This window comes from Platalea leucorodia (genome assembly GCF_965183815.1).
Source record: "Platalea leucorodia genome assembly, chromosome: 4".
Taxonomy (NCBI): domain Eukaryota; kingdom Metazoa; phylum Chordata; class Aves; order Pelecaniformes; family Threskiornithidae; genus Platalea; species Platalea leucorodia.
This window is the reverse complement of record NC_138826.1, coordinates 47,513,589-47,538,946: the sequence shown is the minus strand read 5'-3', so window position 1 is coordinate 47,538,946 and position 25,358 is coordinate 47,513,589. Positions and strand designations below refer to the sequence as shown.

The 25,358-nt window shown below is 38.3% G+C and overlaps 1 protein-coding gene across 1 annotated transcript in view; it reads right to left on the bottom strand.

Moving 5' to 3' along the window:
• The window catches only part of LOC309589909 (potassium voltage-gated channel subfamily KQT member 1-like), a gene marked incomplete at both ends in the record, with an annotated part of 511,694 nt that overhangs the window by 413,574 nt on the left and 72,762 nt on the right, over nucleotides 1-25,358 (bottom strand). Inside the window, 2 exons of the mRNA XM_082310623.1 lie at nucleotides 22,011-22,173; nucleotides 24,667-24,795. Coding sequence (XP_082166749.1) covers nucleotides 22,011-22,173; nucleotides 24,667-24,795 — 292 coding nt within the window. The remainder of the gene's footprint in view (nucleotides 1-22,010; nucleotides 22,174-24,666; nucleotides 24,796-25,358) is intronic.

Below are 25,358 nucleotides of genomic sequence, written 5' to 3'. Positions count from 1 at the left end.
CTTCCTTTATCCACAGGTAGGAAGTACCTGTGAGATCACAGCATTATTTCTTGTCTTCTTTCTTGTGGCAGGAACTCATATCACCCCACTGCCCAAAACGCACTATTTTTAAAGCTGTATAGAGAAACAAACTGGTTTGGGGCCTACACTGAGACATTTCCAAATCCTTCCTTTCCTCAGAAAAAGAGGAAACTTAATGGCTTATGAAAGCCAATGTTCCTATAAGTGTCTGACACCTGACCACTAGCTTGCCTTTAAAAACGTCTTCAGCTTTACTATTATTATTCATCTCAGCAGCCAAATGGTATTCAAGCTCATCTGAGCAGTCATGTTGGAAGAATATGTCAAAACATATCACTAGCATAGACTGAATAACTTCTTTATTAGTTATATTATGGGAGCTTTTCTTCATTACTATTGTGGAACTAAAGTGTCAGGAGTGTACTCAGTACTAGTTTAAATAAGAAAGAGCTATTTTTATTTTAGTTTTCTGTAAAAATGTTAAAAATCTGAGCATCTGAAGCTGGGATTTTAAATCCCCACTAGGTAGTCAAATGTAAGCCATCTGCAAATGCCAAATACTGAGATTGTCCCATACGTAACTCTAAGAGCTACAAGTGCCCAGTACAGTTAAAAAAGCCAAGCCACTTTATGTACCTAATTTTAGGCATCTAAATTTATTGTCATTAGAGACATGGCTGATACTGCAGTTCTTGTATGTTCTCCCCGAATTTGATTTTGCTCCCAGAATACCTGCGGAATCAGAGCACAATAAATTAAACAGTAGTTTGCTAGCAGAACAGAAATAAAAGAGCATCTGAAAAAGTGAATTGAGGAATAAGAATAAATTTGTATTCGCTGCAAGCATATTGCTAAGTATACACAAAAAGTGTCATGCACTATTGCTGCTGTACTTAGTTACATGTTTGGCTGCAAGTGTTTTAGATAAACTTCAACATCTGGTTTCCTGTCTATCTGATTTGAAACAATCAGCACTCAAAATGCACTAATGCTGACTTTATTTGTTGTACATTCTTTTGTTTAGATAAGCCTGCAGACCAAATTACATACTGACTTACACCCCATGGAACCATAATCACTCATTACATGTCTAATGGGACAGCATGATGTACCTGAATACCAACACATAATTCAAAACCAGAAAGGCATATAGTACTGGAAAACATGCAGAGAGAAAACAATGAAACGTACTTTTGAATGCATGTGAAGATGTTGTTACCTACTCGACTGCCTGAACATCCTTGTAAGACCTAGCAAACAAGAAGGATGCAACATATTCACAAAAAATAATCCCACCAAAAATCTTCTACAGCATCATAAATATAGGTCTACTTAATTACATTCAGCACAAAATCAACTTCTTTTCTTCAAATGAAACATATTGACTTTGAATATTTAGCTGAATATTTTGTGTGAAATAACGTGCAGAGTGAGCAAACGTCCATACCACTGAACCTGTGTAATGTTTGGCATTAACTAACAAGCCAGTTTGTTGATAGATTCAGAAAAGTGGTCACGGACCAACTGCACAAAGAGTTGTAAGTACCTCCTCATACATAGATATGACCTGTCAGAAGAGAATTGGAGATTAATGGAGCATAGTAGAGAAGCATGCAGTGTTGGTGCCACTTGCTATCTGCTCAGACAGCAAGCTATGATTTCCATTGCACTCAGTTCAGTCCCTTTCAAAAGCATTAAGTTAAGAAAGGATTTTTCTTGACCAATTTAATCTGAGCAAATTAATTATTTCTAAAATGTCTATTGATTGTGCTGTGATAAAAGCATTAATGATCAACTAAAAACATGAGAACATGTAGCTAAGTGACAAAGAAGAGCTACTAATCTAGCTATTTTAACTTTTACATTTCTGGTTTTATTATGCCCAGGATTGTTTTTCAGTTTTCCTCATGGGAATGACCCACAACAGAAAGCTAGAGGAAGCTGTTTTCAGTTCCTTGTCAGCATAGCAAGCTAAAATTTGTTCCAAAAAAATGACAGATGTGATTTTTTTTTTTTTTTTAAACAGTGCTAAATGCAGATAGCTGTGAGCTGTAGTCATATTGCATGTTGGACAATAACATGAATAATTACCACATGGCTAGGTATGTGGTTCAACTGCCTGTATGCTTCATTCTGGCCTCCTGCCTTTCACAGGAGAAAGGAAACAGCATTTCAGGAGTACATACAACTCCGTCAGCCAGATAACTTTTTCCATGCCTATGCATAACATGCCCTTAGAGCCTCTACTAGTTACAACAAAATTTACCTCTATGAACTTTTGTTCTCCATCTTACTGAGCCAAACAGACTAGAAGGCCCCAAAGACAAGGAATCCAGAGAAACAGAAGGCCTATAACTGAACCCTAGAAGGGTTTCTCATTCTCAACCTGAATCATCCATAGAAATCTCCCATCTCTTAAGATACAGGGTCTATACGTGTGTATCTCAGGTAGCTAGCCCTTCCCAGGTTTCTATGTGGATATAGAAGTGAACATTAACATCTTCGTTTTAACATTTCTTCTCTCTTAGGCTCTGTTCTAGAAAAAAATAATGTCCTTTTTCTTATGAAAGCTATTTCTCCTAAACAAAAAAAAGCAGACTTCCAAACTCAGTCAAATGTATGTGGTTGACACGGATTGTCATAAGGGGTCAGGTCTAGCAAGGAGGTTGGAAAACAGGTTTTTGTGGTTGGTTGCGGAAGAGAAGCATCCAGAGAAACCCACAGAGTGAGTTGCACAGAAGATAGAGTTCAGCTATTAAGCTGCGCCACATGGCAGCAGCAGGAGGATTGTGACAGCAGGAAAAATACAGTAAGTGACATCAATAGGAAAAAGAACATTTGTCCAAAGCAAAGCACCTACCTACCTATCTTACCCTAAAGACTTCTCAGCCCTTGAGGTTATCCTTCTTCAAGTGAAGACAGCAGGTACCTCATCTCCTCAAACATCTCCTAGCAAAAATCTGTCTTGGGACATATTTTAACACGTTTATGTTGCCAGCTCAACTTCAAGATCAACAAGAAATCTCTCTATATATCCTTCCTCTCCTGATTCTCTTTCATTGCAGGTTTACTAGCTTAATACTACATAGTCTTGCATTAAACATTTCAATAACTGGGCAAATCTGCAGTCACAGCTTTCTGCAGAGTCGCTCCAATTCTGCCACAGTAGTTTACACTTGCCATTAACGCTCGGTGGCTGAAACAGCACAGAATAAGCCGCTGACGTATACTGTCAGCAGTGAGCTACTTTTCCTGCATACGTTAGGCCCAAATGCTGCCACAACTAGCCCAGGAGGAACATGAACTGGACACCTTTGGGAAAGCATCTAACAAAACAAGTTGTATTCAAACGATGTCAAGAAAACAGTGTTTCTCAACATTCTACAGCAAAGTATTTTGACTCATTTCAACTTCGAAAAGTATCTCTTTTTCTCTTAACTGAAGCCTCATTCTGTTTCTTTTGCTTATCTGAGACAATCCTTGTGCCCACAGATATTTGAACATGTTTTCAGAGTTGGAGATACCATCTACAGCTTACGGATATGTTCAGAGATCAGCTCTCCATGACTAAATTCCAGTCACCAATATTAATGCATTTGACTTTTTAAGGCTAGCAATACTTGACTGTTAGCTCAGTTATTCTGAAGAACAAAACATACATTAAGACCAGTCAAGAAAAATAAGAAAAAAAATAGCTTTGAAAGTGATCCTTCTCCACTGCTTGTTATTTTGGGGTTTTTTTAAAGACAAGAAGAACTTGACCTTAAAATGAAACAATTAATAGTCAGTGAAATGTAATTTGGCAGCTTGTTAGCTCTGCAGGGAAAGCTCTTAACACATACAAACTCTTAGAATTACACATAGGGAATGTATCGTGTAATATAAATATATAGAGTTACTTTCCATTATGGGATTCAGAACTGCCATTATAGTAAAAATGTTTATTTTAAAAAGGAAGTACAGTTTTAGTGTGGCTATTAAAGAAAATAAACCAGTCTGAAAATGTTTTTATTTTTCATGACTCTTAACGGTCAAAGCATATGAATTGCAGTGACAGTAAAATTAGAAACATCTTCCGAATTGTTGTCAATGTTTTGACTCACAAGGACACAAAATCCAGTTATTGGAATTACAATGAAATATGCCACGTTTATTTGCTGGTCTAATGCAGTTCTTTGCATCACACAATTGAATCCTTGTAGAACAACTTCCCATTGACTAGCAGCTAATCATGAATTCGCAAGACATACAACATTGTTACCAATCCACTTATCCTGTACTGACTGCAAAAATGCCGTAAATTAAAGTAAATCTTAATACTAGAGAAAATAATTGCCATATTTGTCCTAAAACTCAATGCAAGTTCAGCAAAATAATCTGTAGCTATCTACTGCACTAAATCAAAACTATTCTCACCTAAAGCTCCAGCTGTTATCTTGTACATTCCAGGTGAAAAGAAACAACATTTTATGCGAGTGTTCCCTTCCTATTTCAAATACATTTGTTCTGAATACTTATTTGCTAAATGTTGAATGTGAAGATTTTTAGTTAGAGTAGTAATTTGAGTAAAAGTCTAAATTACAACTATTAAAATTGGAATTCAAAATAGCTATTGTTATGTGTACCCAATACTATACAAATTTTGAATGACAGATCTTCAGATCATAGAATACGAACTGTAACATCTTACAAGCACAAAATCCCCTCAGAAGTTATGTTCCTAAAAATGCTGCAAACCAACCAATCACGTTTTATTTAAAATTTAATTCATGGGGTCTTCAACCATGTGCTTCAGAGCTCAATCAGTATGTATATTCACTATTACTGCTACATTCCCACTTTCGTTGCTTATTCAGAATTTCCATTAGGAAATATTTAGAATATTTTTAAGTTCCTCTTAAATTTATTTTAATTACAAAGAAGCTGCTGAGCTTTTGCTGCTACAACTAAGACATTACTTTAATCCAATTTTTTGAGACTCGAATTATTAGCTTTAGAGGACCCAGCATAGCTAGTGTTCTACACTCCCAACAGCAACCAAAGATTGTACATGACAAGGGAACAATGATGTTTATAAGTGAGATACAACTCTAAATTGACACATGCCCTCAGTCAGAGGCCAAAGTCTTTCTTTACTGATGACATTGTGGAAACATGTTTGAATGCGTCCTGTAGCTCCTGAGGCTTAGGGTGACCTTGATTCTCCTCTGGCAGCAAGCCATGATTTTACTTGAAAAAAAATCACAGTGACAGTGAGAACCACTGACAGATGTAATGAGACATACAGCTCTACCGTATGTCTCACTCTTCCCTCCACCAAAGGACCTGTGTGTAAGAGGGTGAAAAAGCTCACTCTTAAGCCCACCTTGTGCTTCACAGTTTGACTGACCCACTCTCTCCATAAAACGCATCTCCATGGAGCAAACAGCATTCCTCTTTAACAGATGTGCAACGAAGCCCTGAAAAGCAGAGAACTGAGAGATTGCTGCTAGTGCCAAGACTGCTGAATACAACGGTCAGTACATTAACAACCGGCTGTAGATTCTTCCTGTCCCAAAGAGAAATCTGGATGAATGCTGAATTTGAGGAGTGACTTTACTGGGATCAGCATCTTCAGAGAAAGCAGATAATATACACATCACAACAGATATGTATTTTCTTACCCTATCAGTCCCATCACAAGGCTTTGGGTCCATCTGTGCTTCTTTAAGTTATTGATCTTCACCACATTACTGAGGACTGAGACACAAATTCATCTTTGCCATGTGTGAAAGTGACATGGCTCAATTATCAGTCTTACTGCCATTAATCTCATCATATATCAGAATCAACATTTTTATATATACACACAGCTACAGATGTAGCCGTGGCAAACATTTTCATTTGAAACACTGTTTTGTAAGACATTTTAGGCAGCTAAGGAATACTGTTTCCTTTTGAAAGAATGTCAAATACTTGACAGTTTCATCACTGCCTCAAAGGGTTCTCCCTGAATCACTTCAGCTTGATTTTCCTCCCAGTAGATTTCACAAGCCTTTGCCATTGCCTAAGTGCTAAGAGGGACCTTTGAGGAAAGCACTGTATTACTGTGCCTGCCTGTGTCCAGTGGATAGAGCCAAGAGCACACCTGACTTGAGTTCATTGCCATAGGGAGGCTGGGTTTTGAAGACAAGTATATTGTTTTGTTCCAAAACAATTTCTATTGCATTCAAAGACTAGGTTAGAATAGAACAGGTAATCCTGCCTCTATCTTTGCCTTGAGCAAACACCAGATATACAGGCTACATTAAGAATATTTAAGACTTCTCAAGTGTTTATTCAGCAATGGTTTGAGATGATAACCACTTGCTTCATCCATTAAATATGGATAAAATGAATGCTATATATATTTTCAGTAAGTGTAACTGGAGGGGTAGCAGGATTCCATGGTCATTCAAATGCAAACATATACATACCATCCTGGAATGGTGTGCACTTTTGAATAACTGCTGAGACAGACAAAACAGCTGTTTTTTTCCTAATATCAGATAACAACACATCGGGACAAAGAACTGTATTATGCACTGCCTTGTCTCCAACAGAGGTGAAGAGCAGGTGCAGAAGGACAGGACAAATATACAGTGTTAGCTTCACAGAGAACTTCCTGTGGTCTGCAGCTGTGGGACTTTCCAAGTCTGAGGTGGTATCCAAGAATTCTTAATGTGTTTTCTTATTCAGTAAATTCATTCACGTGGAGTTGAGAATATATCAGAATTTGTTTGCACTGATTTTAGTACAGATCTGAATGTGCACTTGCCCAGTGAATGGAAAATTCATGCATTGGCCTCAAACACTGTTAATATTGCTATAGGGAAAAAAATGCAACACTAGTGAAGCACTATGTCAAAACCCTAGAAAGGTAGGATATAAGTAAAATGAATTTTATTCCAATAAATCTTTAGAAGAAAGTATTACAGACTCTGGAAATAACAAAGGCATAGCGCAAGAGGCAAATTACTTCTTTCGAGAAGATAATGTGAAAACTCTTATTATAATTCTGAAGCATTAAGACCCAATATTTTCACTGCTATTTGGACTCTTGGTATCATAAAGGCTACCAATTGTTGTACACAAGGCTTTTGGAGATTTGCTTTCAAGACCAGCAGGGAGAAATTAACACCTTGTTCCTTCTCTCCCTCCCGCTTCCTTTTCATTGATGCTCTTGTGCAATTACTTCCTTGTTCTGAGCATTGACTAAGTTTTTCTACTGGGGACCCCTCACCCCAAACCCCTGCCTTAAGAGTTGGCTTTCAAGCTATAAATGCTTCAGTATTCTCTTATCCAGATTTGGATATGGTCTTTTTTCTATCTGAGAACAGATTTAAATTAGGTTGAAGTCACAAGTGAAGGGAAGATCTTGCCGCTTGGTTCAAAGTACTGACCATTTCCAGCTCTGCAAAGGTTATTATAACGATGATGTTTGCTAGCATGGCACAGAAGCACCTCCTTGGCAAGGACCTGCTTTGTCTTATGCCCAGATCTAACCATCGCTCTCATGTGATATTACAAGTGATTTACAACCGAAACCTTAGCGCTCTCCTGTTCCATTCCAGGGTCCTTACAGATTAGCAGTCAGCACAACATAGTCAGTTACTTGCAGTTCAACAGGTGAAATGAAAGCTGGCAGCACAGAGACAACTCAGCAGCATTATTTACCCTGAAGTAGCTGCTCAGTTGCAGAAGCAACTGCTTAGATGAGATCAGTGAAATCGAAGAGAGCTGTTCCGCAACAATTCCTTCATTTTTTCATAGCTATGACCTCGATTCCTTTGGAGATAGTCTCATGGAAAAAAGTCACATTTCAGCATTTGAGATGGGACACATCTGTACTACAAAATGGAGGATGTGCAAAGCTAAGTCTTATCTCCCTGCAGCACAGTTTTTTCGGATGGTTGGCAGAGAAGCTAACAAAGTAAACATTGGAAAAATCTCTCGGACAATTCTATCTTACGTAGAGAAGAACTGCATGACCCAGATGCAGCAGCATCTAAATGAAGGGAAGGAGACAGAAGACTGTGATGTGTGATTGCATCCTACGAAGTGGGAACACACTAAGACCCATTCAATGCTGGGGAAGGGAGATATAAAGATGAAGGAAGCAGAAGAGGAGAGCATCAGAGGTATCCTTAATAAGCCCTACTCTGAACTAAATGCTTTAAATAGTAAACAGCAAATTTGTTCAAATTAACCTGTTTTTAGAAATTGCTACTGATGTAGACTTTATGGACCCCAACCTAAACTGCCTTGCTCTCAATTTGTAAGAGAGGTTCAAGAAGAATTTTCACCTCAGACTGTTTCCACTCCAGCCAGTCCATGTCTGAGTTTGGCATATACTAATGCATTTATAGCAAAGAATATCTTTATCCCTTTAAAGGAGACTAAGCAGTCAGTAAATGTAAATTGAGGAACTTTACCATGCAAAGTAATTCCCCATAAAAACCACCACTATCTTACCCAAGCAGATGTCTATCAGCTAAAATTAATGTCATTCATGTGACATATAAATAGGCCTACTGTTTTATGAATGTGATTTTACCTTATTAGAAAGAGTGCAACTGCAGAACTTCCAGAGATACCATTTCTCCAGCAATAAAAGGAAAAATCCTATTTAACACTGATATTTTATTTTGCTAAGGTAAGTTTGTGTGTACTTTTGTATACACTTTCTGCTCATCAGGCTAAGTTCATCCCTGTAAACCTTAAGCTGCTGGGCCCCTGTGTACACCAGAACCTAGTGCATGCTCGCACTGTCTTTTACAAGGTTACAGAAACAGCAGCCAATCTGAGCTCTTCAAACAAACAGCAAGAGAAACTTGTAGACTTCTTCTATCTAGGGCTGCTGGCACAGACTTGCTTCATGATGGCTCACTCAGCACAAACTAATCTAGGATAGATTCAGGTCAACCTGACCTGAAATGGATCTTAATTGAGTTAGTACAACCAGGTCTAGAGTATCACATTGCCATCATCTGATTCACCCCATTAAAAACAGAATGAAAAAGCCACTAGCAACAAATACTGGCATTATGCTGCTTAAGATTTTTTTGAAAACTGGAATCAAGTTCTGAGAACGCAGCATAACATAATACTTAAAGGAACACAAACAGATCCAAAGGGTCAGAACATGGTCGCAGTTTATGTACCCATGAGGCAGATTCAGAACCAGGTTGTGTGCAAGCCACAATTCCTGGATTTAGTTATCAGAATTGTATTACAGGTGCTCTCTCCATAATTCACCTTATTCAAAGATAAAAAAAAAAAAATATTCTTCTCGTTTTACAGAGGAGTTTCTAAGTCCATGCCAACTACACACAATTCTCTTGTTGGTGAAACCACATGCTACAGACCATAGCAAGAATGAAAAAGAGGAAACCCAGGAGGTTTTTTTCTTGATGGTGGATTGCCACTGCTTCAAGATCCTCAATACAAAAATAATACATTATTAAAATACTACATAATTTAAAAAGCCATCAGTGTTGCTTTATAGTTCCAAGCTGGGTACTTTTCTGCTGTTCTGGGTAGCACTGATCACATCTGTATTTTTTCATAATACAAGACAGAAGGGTGCCATGTAGGAGCCTTACCCACATTAGCATGGAAGGAAAATCAAGAGAACACCCTGATAGAGGGCACAAAGCAGAAGGAAGGGATATCCAAAATAATTCATCATCCTTCCCCCCCCACTTCTATGGGCCTTACCCCAGAGGAATTCCCACAGAAATTCTTGCCAAGTCATATGGGATATTCACTGCAAATTTCTCTGCAGGAGAACACCAAGAAGGAAGAGGTTTTCCCAGAGATACATATACTCACTTATGGTTTCAAAGAGGTTCATTTAAATATAAATGTTCTCCTGCAAGTGAACAGGATTTATATTGAAGAAGACTATATATTCCAGTTTTGCCAACTTCCCTTGTAAAGAAGGAATGTATTGTCTACGCAAAACACTGCTTAAATGCATCAATTATTTTTCCATATATCTCCCACTAAGTGGCTTTTTAACAACGGTTAGCATTTTATCCAGTATTACTATCCCATTCAGTGATTCCTTTAGCTTTATTTAACAGAAAAGTCAGCTGAAAAGCAGATATCAATAGCTCACTATAACAGTCCAACACCCTAATTCTGCCAGAAAGACTAAGAATTTTAAGTAAACCCACTCATGGATCATAGGCAGAAGCTTTCTACATCCTCAAAGTTTGCTCATAATTCAGCATCACATTCTATCAATAAAAAAAGTAACAAGGTCAAATTGTTTCATCAGTTGTAGTCAAGCAATGCTAAAGAGTTCAGAATTTGGCCCAATTTTGATCAATACAAATAAGCAGTCTTACTCACTTAGAAATTTATTAACTCTGATCAATAGATTTCATACAACAGCTGCACAAAATCAATGAACAACGCAACCTATACAGAACATTGCAAATGTTTGCTCATTAGGAAATTACTGCTTCTTCCTCTTTACTTTCCAAAAGATAACAACATTGCAAAAGATTGTTTAGCCAAGCATTCTAATGCTAAAGGTGCACCAGTTGTATGTACACAGCAGATTACTGGACACTCCAAATTGAAGGGGAATCAGTTCCAGATGTTTTCCACTGATTAAATTCAGCCCAAGCAAGGTTAAGTAAATGACAAGCAGCTGCTTTTCTTCCTTGCAATAGCCATGAAAAATACTTCTAGAGTTCTGACTACCTCTAACTGGCAGACATATGGTGCAGCACCTATTTTCCTAGGTTTTCATGATTAACATAGACTGTGGACAGTCTTCAGAACAACTAATTCTTTTCACCTCCAGTCTCAGATCTTATGCAGATCAGAATTAACAGGAAAAAGCTCAGCAATAAAAAATCATCTCTCTTTGGCATTCCTCAATTATGTACATCCCTAAGACACAACCACTCTCATTGCATATACTACTTTCTACTGGAGTAAGTAGAAATAAACCAGGAAAATGTTAAAGTGTCACTAGACCAGATCATGGCTCAGTGCAATACTGGCATCACCCTAATGAACCATCACTCCATTTCAAACAGGACAGCAAAGTGCACTGATTTCAGGTTCTCAGACATAACACTCATGACAACAGCAGAAAGAAAATCTTAGCCAGCAATATATGCAGCAGGTATAAACTCAAAATTATTCAAGTATGAAGATTCACAACATAATAGCAAACAAGACCACTTTAAATGTGGGGATTGCCTAGCTATGTCTAGCTAGCCCTCTAAAGAGTTCTTGAACATTTACTTGCAAAAAACCAAAGATCATTGACTAGAATGTATCAGTTTTTACCATGTACAGAGGTTGAAACAAAGCTTTATCTCTTAAATTTCTCTCCTTCTATTTATACTCAGACACACAGAGGTTTTTTAACACCTGATAGGTTTAAACTGACAGAAAGATGTAAAAGTCCCTTGTGCATGTATCTTTAGGCAAGTTGACAGGCCAGATTTTCCATCACAGCATTTATTCCGGGTGGTGCATGGAAGCATTTCCAAACCACAGAAGTAAAAGCAAAGATTCCCATGGATTTATGATTGGGAAAAATCTGGAAATAACACCATGCATCCCTGTATATCAAAATTATTTTCCAAGCATCATCTATGAGACTGAAAACAGCATGCTATGTAAAGAGACATATCAAGCAAACTAAAATTGTTTAGAAAGTGGATAACACCTGGGTATCTAAATGGGGAGCAAAACCAAAAAAAAGAGAACACAAAATTTTTTCTTCTCCATTTTTTAAGTAATGGTCTGTGTTGCATACATATATATAAAGACAAAGACACCCCCCCCCCCCCCTCCCCCCCAAAGAACCAGAGTTTATTTTACTTCTACTCTGGAATTTTTTCAGCTTTCTCAGCTGACATACACGGTAAACTATGTAAAATACATGCTTTTCAAGCCATATTAACTCACATATTCAAAATGAAGAGTACCTTTAAAGGAGTAGTAAAAGTGTATTTACTACTCAGCCATTTAAGAAGAACCAGTTAAAAAAGCCATGATTGTTTTTTAACATGATGCCCTGATCTCCCACAATAATGTTTTGTCATTCCCATCAGAAAGAAAAAATTTTTGTGGCTAAAAAGTAGCTTTACATTCTGTATTAACTCACATCTAATTTTCCCCACAGAGCATTCACTACATTTTCTGCAAAAATCAGCTTCTCTTCTTGCAAAAGCTGACATTCCTGATTACCACTCCTCCTTGTTTATGCTAACAATAAATAAACGCGTAGGCCTATGTTTAATCCTGCATTGACTAATAGCATTCTTCACTTCTGTAATGCTGTGTCAGTCTAAAAACACTTCATAAACAATTAAGACTCACAATATCTCTGTGACAGAGACAAGACTTATATTCATTTAACAGATGACGCAACTGAAGCACAGTGAGTTAATTGTCTGCCCAAGGTCACATAGCAAATCAGTAACAGAGCTAGGAACAGAATCCAGGAACACTGACTCATGCAGTGCTCCCTCCTCAACAGGAGATGAGCCTTTTACATACAGCCTCAACACCAAAACAGGGTTTCCATTGCAGTCTAACAGCCCACTAGTACATACTGGAGCCTTGTCATTGTCTTCCATTCTCATTTTAACAGTCTCTAGCTGCCTCTGCTTCTTTTGTGAAAAAAAGAGTTTGAGGCAAAAGCTTACAGTCCTTGGCTTTTTACGAAACAAGTACACACACACAAAAAAAATGGAGGAAATGCAAAAAGTTGCCCTTATTCCCATTTATAAGATGAAATACCTGCTTCTCACCTTCAGTGAAAAGGCTCTGAGGTGGCTCAAAAAGGCCTTCACTTCCATACAGTCACTAGTGAACTGCAATGGAAAACCTCAGTCTGCAGTGCTACAATTGCTGGCCCAAGTGCTGGTTGGGTTCTCCCCACCCCCTTTCCCTTTTCTTATCCACTAGATCACATGGAGATGTACCTTGCATTTTGAAATTAAATTATTGTTGTTTGAAGTTTGGTCTTTGGCATGTTAGATTATGTATTCTGTATCCTGGGCTGCACTGGAGTGAGACTGTTGCTACCTCACTGAAACATTTAACAAAAAGATAAGATTCTAAAGTAGCAGTGGTGATAAAAATCCAAATTGTGTAGCACATACTTACCTGTGCTTTTAAAGGTAGGTTTCATAGACTGTTTCCCCAAGCAGCCTCCACTTGTATACTAGTTTCCCATTCCCTGATGCATAATCTGCATTATAATTTTTAATGTTAAGTTACTTGACTAATTAGAACGGAATTAGAAAATCATGGTCTTAACCAGAGTTCAAGCCCTCCATAAAAAGGGAAACCTTAAATCCCAAATAAGTTCCCCCCCTCCCCTTCCCCAAAATAATATGGATCATACGACCTCAAGGAGGGCAGGTGGTGCAGTGATGTACTGGAAAAGGCTCTGCCTACAAGAGCTCATTTGAGTCCCACGCATCCCCCAGTGCTATGCAGTGAGCGGGTTATCTGTTCCACACTGTGGCATCACGTACCACAAAGAGCTGGTTAATAGACCAGAGATCAGGTCAAGCGGCTGCCTTTGTGCTTGATATCAAAAGTGTGGAGACAGATCACTGCAGTGAATTAGTGCGATACGGAATTAGCGGGGCAACATGAGACAGGAGCCAACTGCATGAGCATTGCTGCCCCTGTGGGAGGCTCGCAGGCTGTCTTCCAAAGCGCTCTCAGCCACTTCTAAGTTGATACCAACTGTGTATTGAATAAAAATTCCACTCTATTCCATGATCTGACCCACTGATGGGTTTATTTGATAGCACCAGGCTCAGAAACCTCTCTAAATGCATTTCTCAGTTAAACAGTGAACCAGTGGTAAATATTTTGCTAAGTATCAGATTCCAACGAGATTTCATCCCTCTTACAGTAGCCTAAGCTAATTTCTAGGCCATAATCCAGATCCTGTGTTTATGCACATATAAGGATGAGACAGGAAACAGTGACTAAAATCAGTATGTAAACTGCCTTCTGCCTCTCTCCTATCTACAATGCACATTGCCACATCACAGAAAAATACCCCACATGATCCGACCTGATTGTTCTTGACCAATTCATGTTCACTGTTACTTATTTCCTTCCTGCTGGCTGTTTTTTTTACAAATAGTTTGACCACTCCAGCATTATTCTAGGAAATGGACTTTCCTAGAAATGGAAATTCCTTCTTCCCTCCCTTTCAAAGCATGTATTGTGTGCCCTTTTATAGACCATCTCACCAGCCTCCTATGAGTCCTGTTAGTGGCTCTCACGTTGTTTCTGATCGCTCCCTTACGCCTCAGCTATTACTTTGCAAGCCCAGATAACTAAAAGCGACCTCACTTCAGTGTATCTTTCCCAATCCTTTCTCTTCTGTTCTGACTTGATTTGCTCCTCACTGAATCATTAGCTAAATAATAGCAAGTGACACAATTTGTAGTGTCAATTTTAGCAAATTCAGTCTTAACTTTCAGTGAAAAAAGCATTAACTATTTCCTGACATCATTGCTGTCTTTACACTTTATGTTTAATAATTGGGTCAAACTTCCATTCTGCATAGATTTTCATCTCAAGTTTAGGTCATTAAAAAAGCTCACAATTTACCCAGAGTGTTCCTATCTTTCCTACATTTTGGAAAAGTGATAGCTTGAGATATTCATGTGAATTCACTAAGGAGCTCCTATGTGTCCTGAATTATTCTGTGTTGTCCTGTATTAGCACTGTTAGTTACAAGGCCTAAGCTTTGTACTGAGTTTGCAAGACCTAAGGAATGAGGCTGCTCAGGCCTGTCCTGTCCAAACTTTTCCTGGCCTGACTTCAAGTGATTTAGCTGTGACAGCAATTTCTCTTAATTGACCAGGTGTCTATATCTAACTTGGTTTACTTTTGTTTATCTTTGTGTTGTAAAATCATACTTTCATATCTACAGTAGTAAAAGCAGTTATTCTAGTAGAATGAGATATTTACAACTAAATAATGACATAGGTTACAGAAATACAGGCTGGGTAGAATATCAGAGGCCTTCAGAATTGGAAACACAGGATACAGTGTATAGGAGTACAGGCATGAGATAAGAGATGGGGCACAGGCTTGGCACTGTAGACCCCACAGCTATAAACAATTCACCAATGTCAGTTAAAGAAAAATGCAGTCCAGGAGCTGGACAAAACTGGTTTTAAGGGTAACAGAGAACAAAGAAATACTATCTCGTATATATAAAGGGGAACACATACGGTAAATTCAGATGAAACCTGGAGCTGCACACCAATGAAGAAACATGTAAAAGTGTGTTAGGAAACATTTATAAGTGACCCCAAGTGGATCCCGGGAGAGGAAGAAGAAACTATGACCACAAACATCATATTCCCTCCTGTGAATGACACCAGATTTCAACAACTCATTGTACCACTTCCCCTTCTCCCCCTGCAGCAAATGAAACCTTAGTACCCAGAGGAGCGTAAATGCCAGGAAAACAGGTAGAAATTAAGAAGTATGTGTTACAGTTCTAATTGTATTTTTACTATTATTGCACCTTTTTAAATATGAAAAAAACATATTGCATTTGATTCTTTTTTGTAACAATGAGATCTGGACTAATAGTGATTAGATCTCAAGATTTCAGTTATACTAGCACTAAATTCTAGTTTTACTTTTATGGTGTGTGCTTCCTCTTGCTTATAAAGACGACTTTGAGCATAACACTTCCTAGTCTTGCTTCCTACCATACTTTATCTATTAACTCTGAAGTCCCATTCTTGAAGTCCAATAACTCTGTTTCACTTCCCTCTTCTTCCCAAGGCTGGCTAAGTCTATCATTTTATGGTTACTCTCCAACACACCTTTCATATTTTTAATCAAATCTCTAGTAGTACAACTCAAAGGTAGAACAGTCTCTACTTCTACTCTCCATCTTCTGTACCAAGGCTACTGAAGACCTAGCTGAGTAACAGGTTTTTCTAATGCATTCCTTCAGACACAGATGTCAGGAAAACCCCACAAGGTCTGCGAGAAGATTCTGCTGGTTGCTCAAACATAACAAAAGAAAAACTGATTTCCTGTTTTTATGTTCAACAGTTGAATTCTCCCTTGACACCCCTATGACAGGGTCTTGGATTTTCTTCCTTCCTTCTCTTGCCCAGAGACTCACACAGCAAGACTATAACGATGTATATTCTGGATCCAAGAGCAAAAATTACCAGGGCCACCTCAGTACTGTGAAACAGCTTACCAAAAACTATACAATTTATTAGGTCAATTTAATCTCACTTTAAAAAGCTGCCTTTGTTTTATTATTAAGCAACATGTTGACTCAAATACAATGTATTTGCTTCTCTAACTTTCTACATTTTTAAGGTTTTAACAGTTATCTGAAATATTAATTTCTGGCAACAAAACATCCTATTCTGGGGTAAGCCCTCCTTTGCAACTCATAATTACTATTTTTTTCCCACTGCTGTGCTGATAGTGTCTTTTTTTTCCAGTTCTAATAATCAAATTTACCAGAAACACCACCGCTACTCATCTGTGGTGGACAGGACTTCTGTTGTTCATTTGTTTTTTTAACTCTATAGCACAATCTTGTTATTCACCATGTGCTTATCCTAAGCCAATATCATCATAAAGTCTCCCTACCACGCACAGAAATTTTCTTTTGCTACTGAACAGCTAAATTCAGTCTTATATCACAAGTGAAGTTAGTTGGAACATTTTCAACTAAATGAAATTTCATCTAAATGTACTGTCTGATGAAGCAAAAATGTTTTCTGGATAAAAAAGTCTAAACACAGTTTTACTGATATTACTAATCAGAAAAAATTTGCGGGAGCTGCAAATACCTTCTCTCACTATGCACTCCCATGGTCTCTGGGACCATCTGGTGCAAAGTTCCTGCTCAAGTCCGGTGTGACCGGTGATCTAAACTCTGGTCCTAAATCAGGCAGAACAGGGAGTTGAATAAATGCAGAACAAAAATAAATTTTTAAACCTCAAAAGCTGCCAGATTTAATCAGAAGTAAGAGTGAGTTTGGCAGAGGCAGCTGTTCTCTTCCTCTCAGCCTCCATCTCCCCTTACACCACCCCCCACCCCCAGCTCTACCATCCACTGTGGTCATGCAAGATAAACCACAGAATTCACTGAAAGTTCTCACTCAGGACAGCCAGGGCTGAAACAGCAAAGACTGAAAACTTTCTGGTAGAGGCATACAGGCATGTTTCCACAATTCTTACTCGCCGGCAAGTACCATTAGTACCTACAAGTCCAGAACTGACTGACAAATTTAGAAGTTAAACAGCCCTATGCTGCATATAGATTCTCACTGCAAAACCACCAGCATCTGCTAAACTCACCTTCTTAAGAGCATGATGTTTTTCAGAAGCATGGTATCTGGATACTTTTTCTTGCTAATTTGGAGCATATCTTTATATTTATGCTTTTCTGACTTACTGACAGTTATGCAGACCCTCAAAAGCTTTGGTGTGTGCTTTATTCTGTTAATTTTAGCCACATGTTTTTTCTCACCTTTCACTCAGCTTGTCAGCACTGGAATCTATGAATCCACTTCATTTAAAATGTTTGCTTCTTTATATGTATTGCAGATTGTAATCCATCTACACCACTGAGGGAAAGCAGCCCCTTTTCCCCAATGGTAATGCAACCAGTTTCCAGGAACAACCAAGCCATTACTAGATAGATGAATTCTGGAATGTCAGCATCCAAACTAGCATTACAGACAGAATAAATCAACATTAACACTGTTATACACTTTATATAAGAGGGCTCACAAAAGTATTCTGGGGGTCATCGAAAGTTACAGTTCTCTTCGCCCACCTGGTAAAAAGTTACCCTTGTGCAGTTTTGCTTTAAATATGGGAGGGGGAGGTGGGAGGGAACATGTCAGCATGCAAGAAACTCCAAAAAGCAAACAGAAAAGCACAGTGATAAATAGGGAATTTTGTTTTTACCCCAGCAGAGATTTATCACTGTGAGAGTCTTGTGACTTTGACAAATTCTACAACAATGAGTTGTGCATACAACCTACAATAATTGACAGAGAATAATATATTCCATCTGCTGGAGATGTCCCAGGAGGCTGACCTTCAAGGTCCAAAAACTTTCACATTTTTATAATTTTTTTTCTTGCTAATAAAAAGCATTATGAAACAGCTATTCAGTTCATTTTGAGAAGCATACCTTTCAGTGAAGAGCTGTTATTTGAAGATGAAACTCAAGTGCATGTAAAAGATTTCAGTTACACTCAAACGTTATTTGTTTTTCCTCTATTTGGATCTGTCTTTATGACCTGCCACTCACTCTTGCTATCATAAGTAACTACCATCTTGATACTTAAGTGTCTTCTTTAAATCTTACAGGAACATTCAAGATGCCAGAGAGTTCATACATGTCTTGTCATCCTGATAACAGACCTTGCTGCAGGGAAGTATGTACATGATGGTTGACAGAAGCACAGGTAAAGATCATTTTCAAGACTAAAGAGAACAATTACAGCTATAATCTCACATGAGGATGAAACCACCGAGTGTTTTAAATCACTGCATGAAAAAATTAAACCGTACACCCTGGTATGAAAGAGTTCCTCAGTAGAAGCATTAGATACCCATGAAAAGAATATATTGCACTAGAGTATCTTCAGCATTACAGTTATTTTCCAGAATTGTTTTTCTTAAATCCACGTTTCCTTTAGCTGTTCCTTTTCAATTTCTTTCTAAATAGCTTCCTCATTTTGAGAGGTTTGACTGCAAACAAGGAAACTATTATTGTGGAAGACTTTCGGCCTTTCCATTCCTGCAAGAATGGTCAAGTTCTTAGGGTTACAGAGCACTCTACGTTAGTCACACCCAAAACGCCATGCATGGTGCGGAACTAAGTCAGGAATTGTCTTCCTTTTAGGTTATCAAGTGTTTGCTTCAAGATTCCGTCATTTATGGTATGTAAATACTTAGTTTCTACATTATGCACTATCCATGTTTTTTATTGCACATACACAAGTATCTCAGAAACCTTAATGCTGATCATATCTATAGGCTTTATAAGGCTTCCCATTTCTCAAACCTTCTTCATATAGAAGAGGAAAACATTTTTGCCCAGCTTTGAAAGATATGCCTCCTAAGCAAGTTTTGAGCAAGCCAAGAGGATGGTGGGTGGACATAGATACAGGAACAGAATATCCTACAAAAAACCTTATTTTCATGAAAAAAGCTGTGCTCACACAATGCAGTTCCTGAATTAAGGTAAATCTTCCCTTTATCAAGGAAATTTTAACTTAATTTCAGCCTGTTTCTGCCCAGAACAAGGCATTTTCTTAGTGGGAATGTTATTCTGTTGTCTGCACTTGCCAGGCATTTGTTTCAGGTCTTCCTACAGTCTCTTTCACATCTGACCAGCGCAGCAGACTAGAAGAGCTGTTTTAAAGCAACAGCTCTGCTCCTCCTAGGTCAGGCCTATAAAAGTGATCTAATTCAACCTTGAGGTTTGCCATCATCTGTAAAACATCCAGCCCCCACAGCCAATGAACAAAATATTCCACTATAGCAACACTGAAATAGAAGCTGCCATGGCCCTTTTCAATTGCCTTTTTTTTATTATTACTTTCTCTGCCTTTTCAGCTTTTTAGGAGAGGAAAAAAATACCCCCATTTACAGGCTTGAAGCCTAGTACTTCCACTTCCCAAGAATAGAAGCCTATTCATTCTGGCAAGGAGAAATTCACTGAGAGAAATCAGGTTTAAACTTTTGAGAGGTGTCAAGAATGTTCAGTCAATTGAGCAATCAAGTTAGCCAACTACATTCCTGGAAGCTTTGCAACAGAAGGAATGAATCAGAAAAATCAAATGAAGTGTGACTTGCCCCTGACACTGGCTAAGGCAAAACGTGAAAGAAAATGAAAAATAGATAAAACTTAATTGGTAAGGGAATAATACGCATGGCTCGCTCTCAGAACAAGAATAAATTAGAGCAGCTATAATGAAAGTACAACAAGAAAACATTTTCAGAAAAAGTGGAAAAAATTCTTTCATTTTCCTCTGTTACCAAGCTGTCAGGCAGAAAAAGATACAGGCTTGTCTTTTCAATCTCTTTCCTCTGATGCACAGAGCTTTGCTCAGACTAACTATGAACATTTAAGGAACATAGCTTAAGTGAATAAATGTGCACTGGCAGAGTCATGAATACAGGCGACATAGTCCTCAACATCCTAACTGTCTTCACTACTGTTACAAGTTACACAACGCTTTGCTGCTTCTGTCCATCACTGAGTGCTACCACAATATCAAAATACAATCAGCAAAATCTGCTATTACATGGTCAGCAAGGGAAGCTGCACAACTCTAATAAACCTGCTGAGAATGAACATAGTATTCTGTTAAGAGACATGTAGTTAAAGCAGCAAGATTATTTATAAATCACACCCGTCATCTCCTTTCCGAGAACCCTATAAAACCACTGGAAATCCCAAACAACAATTAAAATACCACCACTGCTGAAAAGCATTCTGACCTCAAAGCGACAGATAAAAGATGTATATAAGATTATAAAACATGAAATGTTTTAATGAAAATTATGCAACGAAAACCTCCATCAATGGAAAAAAGAAACTCTTCCACCCACAATGGCAGTTTATGGCTATCAGTTGCATGAAGCAGAGCCTTGAAGGTCTTTCTAAATCCCCGTGGGAGCCAGATGCTCCTACCCCTTACAGATGTGCCTCAATACGCCACAGCTCTCAGATCCCTGCTATTCCACATCTGACTGACTGCTCTAGCATGGATGACATTGTATTGTCAATGCAACCTACCTAGCAACTCTGTAAAGTCAGAGCAACCCAGTGAAACTCCTGCCTTTGATTGTGCTCAATACAGAAGACACTACATATTCCCTCTGGGGGCAAAAATAATTGAAGTACTTTTTATTAAAGAAACCAGCATGTCAAGACTACAGTCATACTCTCTCCAGGCTGAAATTGTGTGTCAGCTTCAATGTCACATAAGAGTAGCAATTTTATACCCAGTTGATGTTCAGGTTTATCAAAGACAGATGAAAACCTAAGTCAAAGCACCACATAACATACCTTTGACTAGGGCCAGCATCTTTGGATACCTCAGTTAACTTGGCAAGGCTTTGCATGCCTCTAGGTATGGAACATAACTCCTCAGACAATGAGGAAACAATCTCCCCTAGAGCTAAAGATTTAGCAGATCCAGAACTAGCACAAGTTTCCCCAACCCCATCAGACAAAGGAAATCAACACAAAGGTGGAAAAACTAGGTTTCCAAAAAAACCTCACTTCACAGTAAACAATACTATTTCATACCCACATTTCCACTACAAACTTAATTTAAAAAAGAATTTTAAAAACAAAGCAGTATCTTAGCTCAGCAGTGAAATTCAGCCAGTTTCCAGGTTGAAATACTACAGCCACTTACAGCAACACACAACATTTTAAATGAAGCAACAAAAAAACCCACTTATCAAAACCTCTTGGTTGATGTAGGCGTAAAAATTTAGCTGTTACTACCACAATTTCTTTGTACAACGTTTAAGAGGGTGCTGTAAAAAAGCAAAGACTTTTTTCCTGTTTTATTTTCCTTCCTTCAGGCTCTATGTGAGGTAAAGTTTAAAGGTAGGGTAGATCTGAGGAAGTTTTCCATCCATGTCTGAGATAATTCAAAAAAGCAGAATTAACAATATATCCAACATCTTAATTGAGTTAACTTTGGTAAATAAAGCAAGCTCTTTGATATTCACACCACATGAATCTAAAGATTTCCTTTAATTTGTGTCCCCCTGTTTTTGTTATGTAATTGTCCTTAGTTTGAGGCATCTTGCTTTACAGATTAGTTTAAAATTATCTTTTCATGGAAATTTTCCCTTCATCAGTTCAATGCACTTTAACGCTGTCTTTTAAAAAAATGCTAACCTGAACACAAGTGAAAGTAAATTACCTCCTGGTTCATCAATGTAGAAAGACACTTTTTTTTTTTCTTCTTGTTCATCAATGTGATCGTAAGTGATCTGTGGAATAGACAAGGCTTTCTCTCCTGGGTTTATTACAGGTGCAGAACCATTACCACAGCCTAGTTTCCCTTTTCTTTTGTATCTTCTAGCCTGTGGTAGTAGAAATGGGATGATATCAGAAGATGCTATCAAAACCAGAAAAGTACACATGTGAACTTCACTATACAGTAAATTCATTTGAGGTTGTATTATTTTTTTTTTAAAGAATGCAGTTGAAATTCAGTGAAAGTGTTACAACATTGGTTAAAGTTTTCAAAGTGGCTGATTCTGAATTATCAACTTAAATCTGGCAAGATTTTAATTCTCAGGAGATGCCTAGCACATTCTGAAAATCAGGTCTCAAGTAAAATTTCTCAAACTGGGTCCAAAGCTCAAGGCACCCAAAATAGTAATCACTTGAGTATACAACAGCTTGGCTGTAACATGTTTCTAAAGCTTTAATTAAACATAACCATAGACTTTGAATTATAAGCTCAGCACTGTACGGCCTTTTCCACTAAAGAAAATTTCACCTTTTACCAAAAAGGCTGAATTAGGCACATCAGGAGAAGATAAATCCTTCCTCCTGTCTCCAAAGATGAAGCTCTCCTAATTTTAGAAGCCTAAGAGGCAACCTAATAAACACCCTACAATTGGTACATAAGAACGAAAAATGAAGGTTCAGATTCAACTGGTTCCAAGCCAGGCTGGTCTCCATCTGCCTTTGTGACTAGAAGTGACCAATATAACAGTCACTCATATACTGACCACATGGCCTGTGCTGTCTGCCTCCTGGATGCTCCTACCACCTAGCTATATAAATACTACTTCTCACAACACGGCATTTATTTCCAGTCTTCATGACCACCTACCCTTTGGCTGTAGCCCCACCCAGTTCTACTACTCACACACCTCAAAACAGAGGTAAGAGGCATACTTTAATTTGCCTGATGCTCCCATAACCTTCCGACAAGGAGCTGAGATCTAGGGCTACTGCCTCTGATGTGACCACTAAGCAGTTAGCAGAGATAAACATCATCAGAAAGAAGAAGTATTCACACATATCAACACAAACAGCTGCAGGCTCAATATATTCACAAATGGGACAAAGTTACTTGGTCTAAGTAAAACAATTCTTATTTTATTATAGTCTGCGTTCAGTCTTTTGGAATTCATTCTTCTGTTCAGCTCTGCAGCAATTAAACAAAAGCATGCTCAAAATTAATCAAGCAGGGCATGAAAAATGGTAGAAACAGGCATTTATTGTAGACACTGGATGCACTACCGTGATCAGAATGCTTCTAAAGGCAAAGATTATGGGCTCCCATAGCAGGAAAAGAAACTAGGAATTCTCTGGAGAACAAAATGCTACAACATGCACAAGATGATCAATATATATTTAAGTCTTTAAAATAAGAGGGTAGGTAGAGAAAGAACTAGTCTCCTTTGACAAGAGAAGACGATCCATTGGTAAGAGATGAAAGAACCATTACTATGTTCTTGAATTAGGGTTAGCAGTTCACAGGTAAGTTCAGGTTTAATAATATACTAGGGAAAGCCCTCTCACTAGAGAAAACAGAGGGAAAATATTCAGGGCACTAAAAACTGGCTATTTTTTCCAGCTGTCCCACCATGGATTGCTTGCTGTTCAGCAATACATACTACCCAGCCTAACTTCAGCTTTACCCCTTTCCTCCTGTTTTTTTTTTGTTTTTTTTTTTTTTTTTGTTTTGTTTTGTTTTTTCTTCTCTAGTTATAAAGAAGTAACTCATGGCAAAGTTACACTCTGCTCAACACTGAGTAGACCACTCTGCTGTAACACCAAAACATATACATGCACACAGATCATGCTGATACAGCTTTCAACACGTGCTGTGGGGAAATCATGCTGCAATTCTCCGCTGGGCAACAGGCATCAGTGGGATTTAACTGCCTAAAACCAGGCCCCTAACATCACTTTAGAAACCCTGGTTATCTGAGCTAGACCTGCTGCAGAGCTGGGCCTCGCCACAAGGGGTGCTGAAGGCTAGGCAAGCTTGCCAATGAAACTACATAACTATGTTCAGGCAATCCCACCTGTGTAGACAAACACTATTCCACATAACTGCAGCCACAGCTCAGGAATTTGCCCAAATTTCTACACACAGCCCCAGATAAAAGTACCACGGAGAGAAGTAATTGAGCAAGAAAAGCGTAGAAACTGTCAGCCACATGTTGAATGTGTACATACATTTTTAAACTAGGTTTCTCCTTTCTTCTTGTATGAATGACTACGCAAAATTAATGCAAAATGCGAAAGCATCATCATTGACTTACACTACCCTTTAAGAAGGCAGAGGAGACTTCAAAGGGGGTAAAACAATGGAGAATCGGCACCTGTTTGACCACCAGGACAAATTCAAAATTAGAAGACATTTGTCCGTCAGGAATATTTTAAGGAAAACTAAACTAATCATGCTGTGGCAGAAGGAAAACAATCAAATGTCTCATTACAAATGTCTTTCAGGTCTCCAAATTCTTTGGAGATTTCATGAGGATTTTGGCAAGTTATCTCAATCGAATTAAAAGGAAGAACCGAATAGAGCTCTGCCAACTCTCCATTACCTGTTTTCTCAGATTAGGGCTAGATGGCGCTGGTGGTTTTTGGGGATTTTGCGCCGGTGGTGTAACATAGATCTTCCATGTTGCTGTAGAACTGCAGGATTTCTCTGCTGCATAGCACCGCCACAGAGTCTATAATAAAACCCAAACCCAATAATCTCAGTGAATAAGCAGTCACTGTTGTCCTGCAGGTCAGGTAAGTCAGATTTTGCTGCAAATCAAACTGACAGCAAAATCTTCAATCAATGTAAAATTGCTGCAAAGAGTTCTGACTGCAATCACTGTGCTATACCACACAATCCTATGCCTAATAAAATACAGTCTTCCCTGTATATAACTGTGGCGAGTGTAATTTGCACCAGGAAACATACACTCAGCACAGTGATCTTAAGTACACTCTTTGTAGCTTTCTCCCTAGGAGCTGGGGTCTAACTCTGCCCACAGTAAAAAAAAACCCACAAAACCAAACAACCCTCATAAAAGTGAATCCCCACAAGCATCACAGAATATTGCTGTTTCCCTTTTTCTGCAGCGTGTTACATTTTAGCATTTGTGCACCATGCTATTGCATTCTTTCTGTTATCATACAGAATGTTACACTGGGACATTTTTCTAAACTGAGGTGTGTGTGTACATGTATATGTATACACATTCATCACCTCAGGATTTGGCAGATGCACAGGACCTAAGGGAAT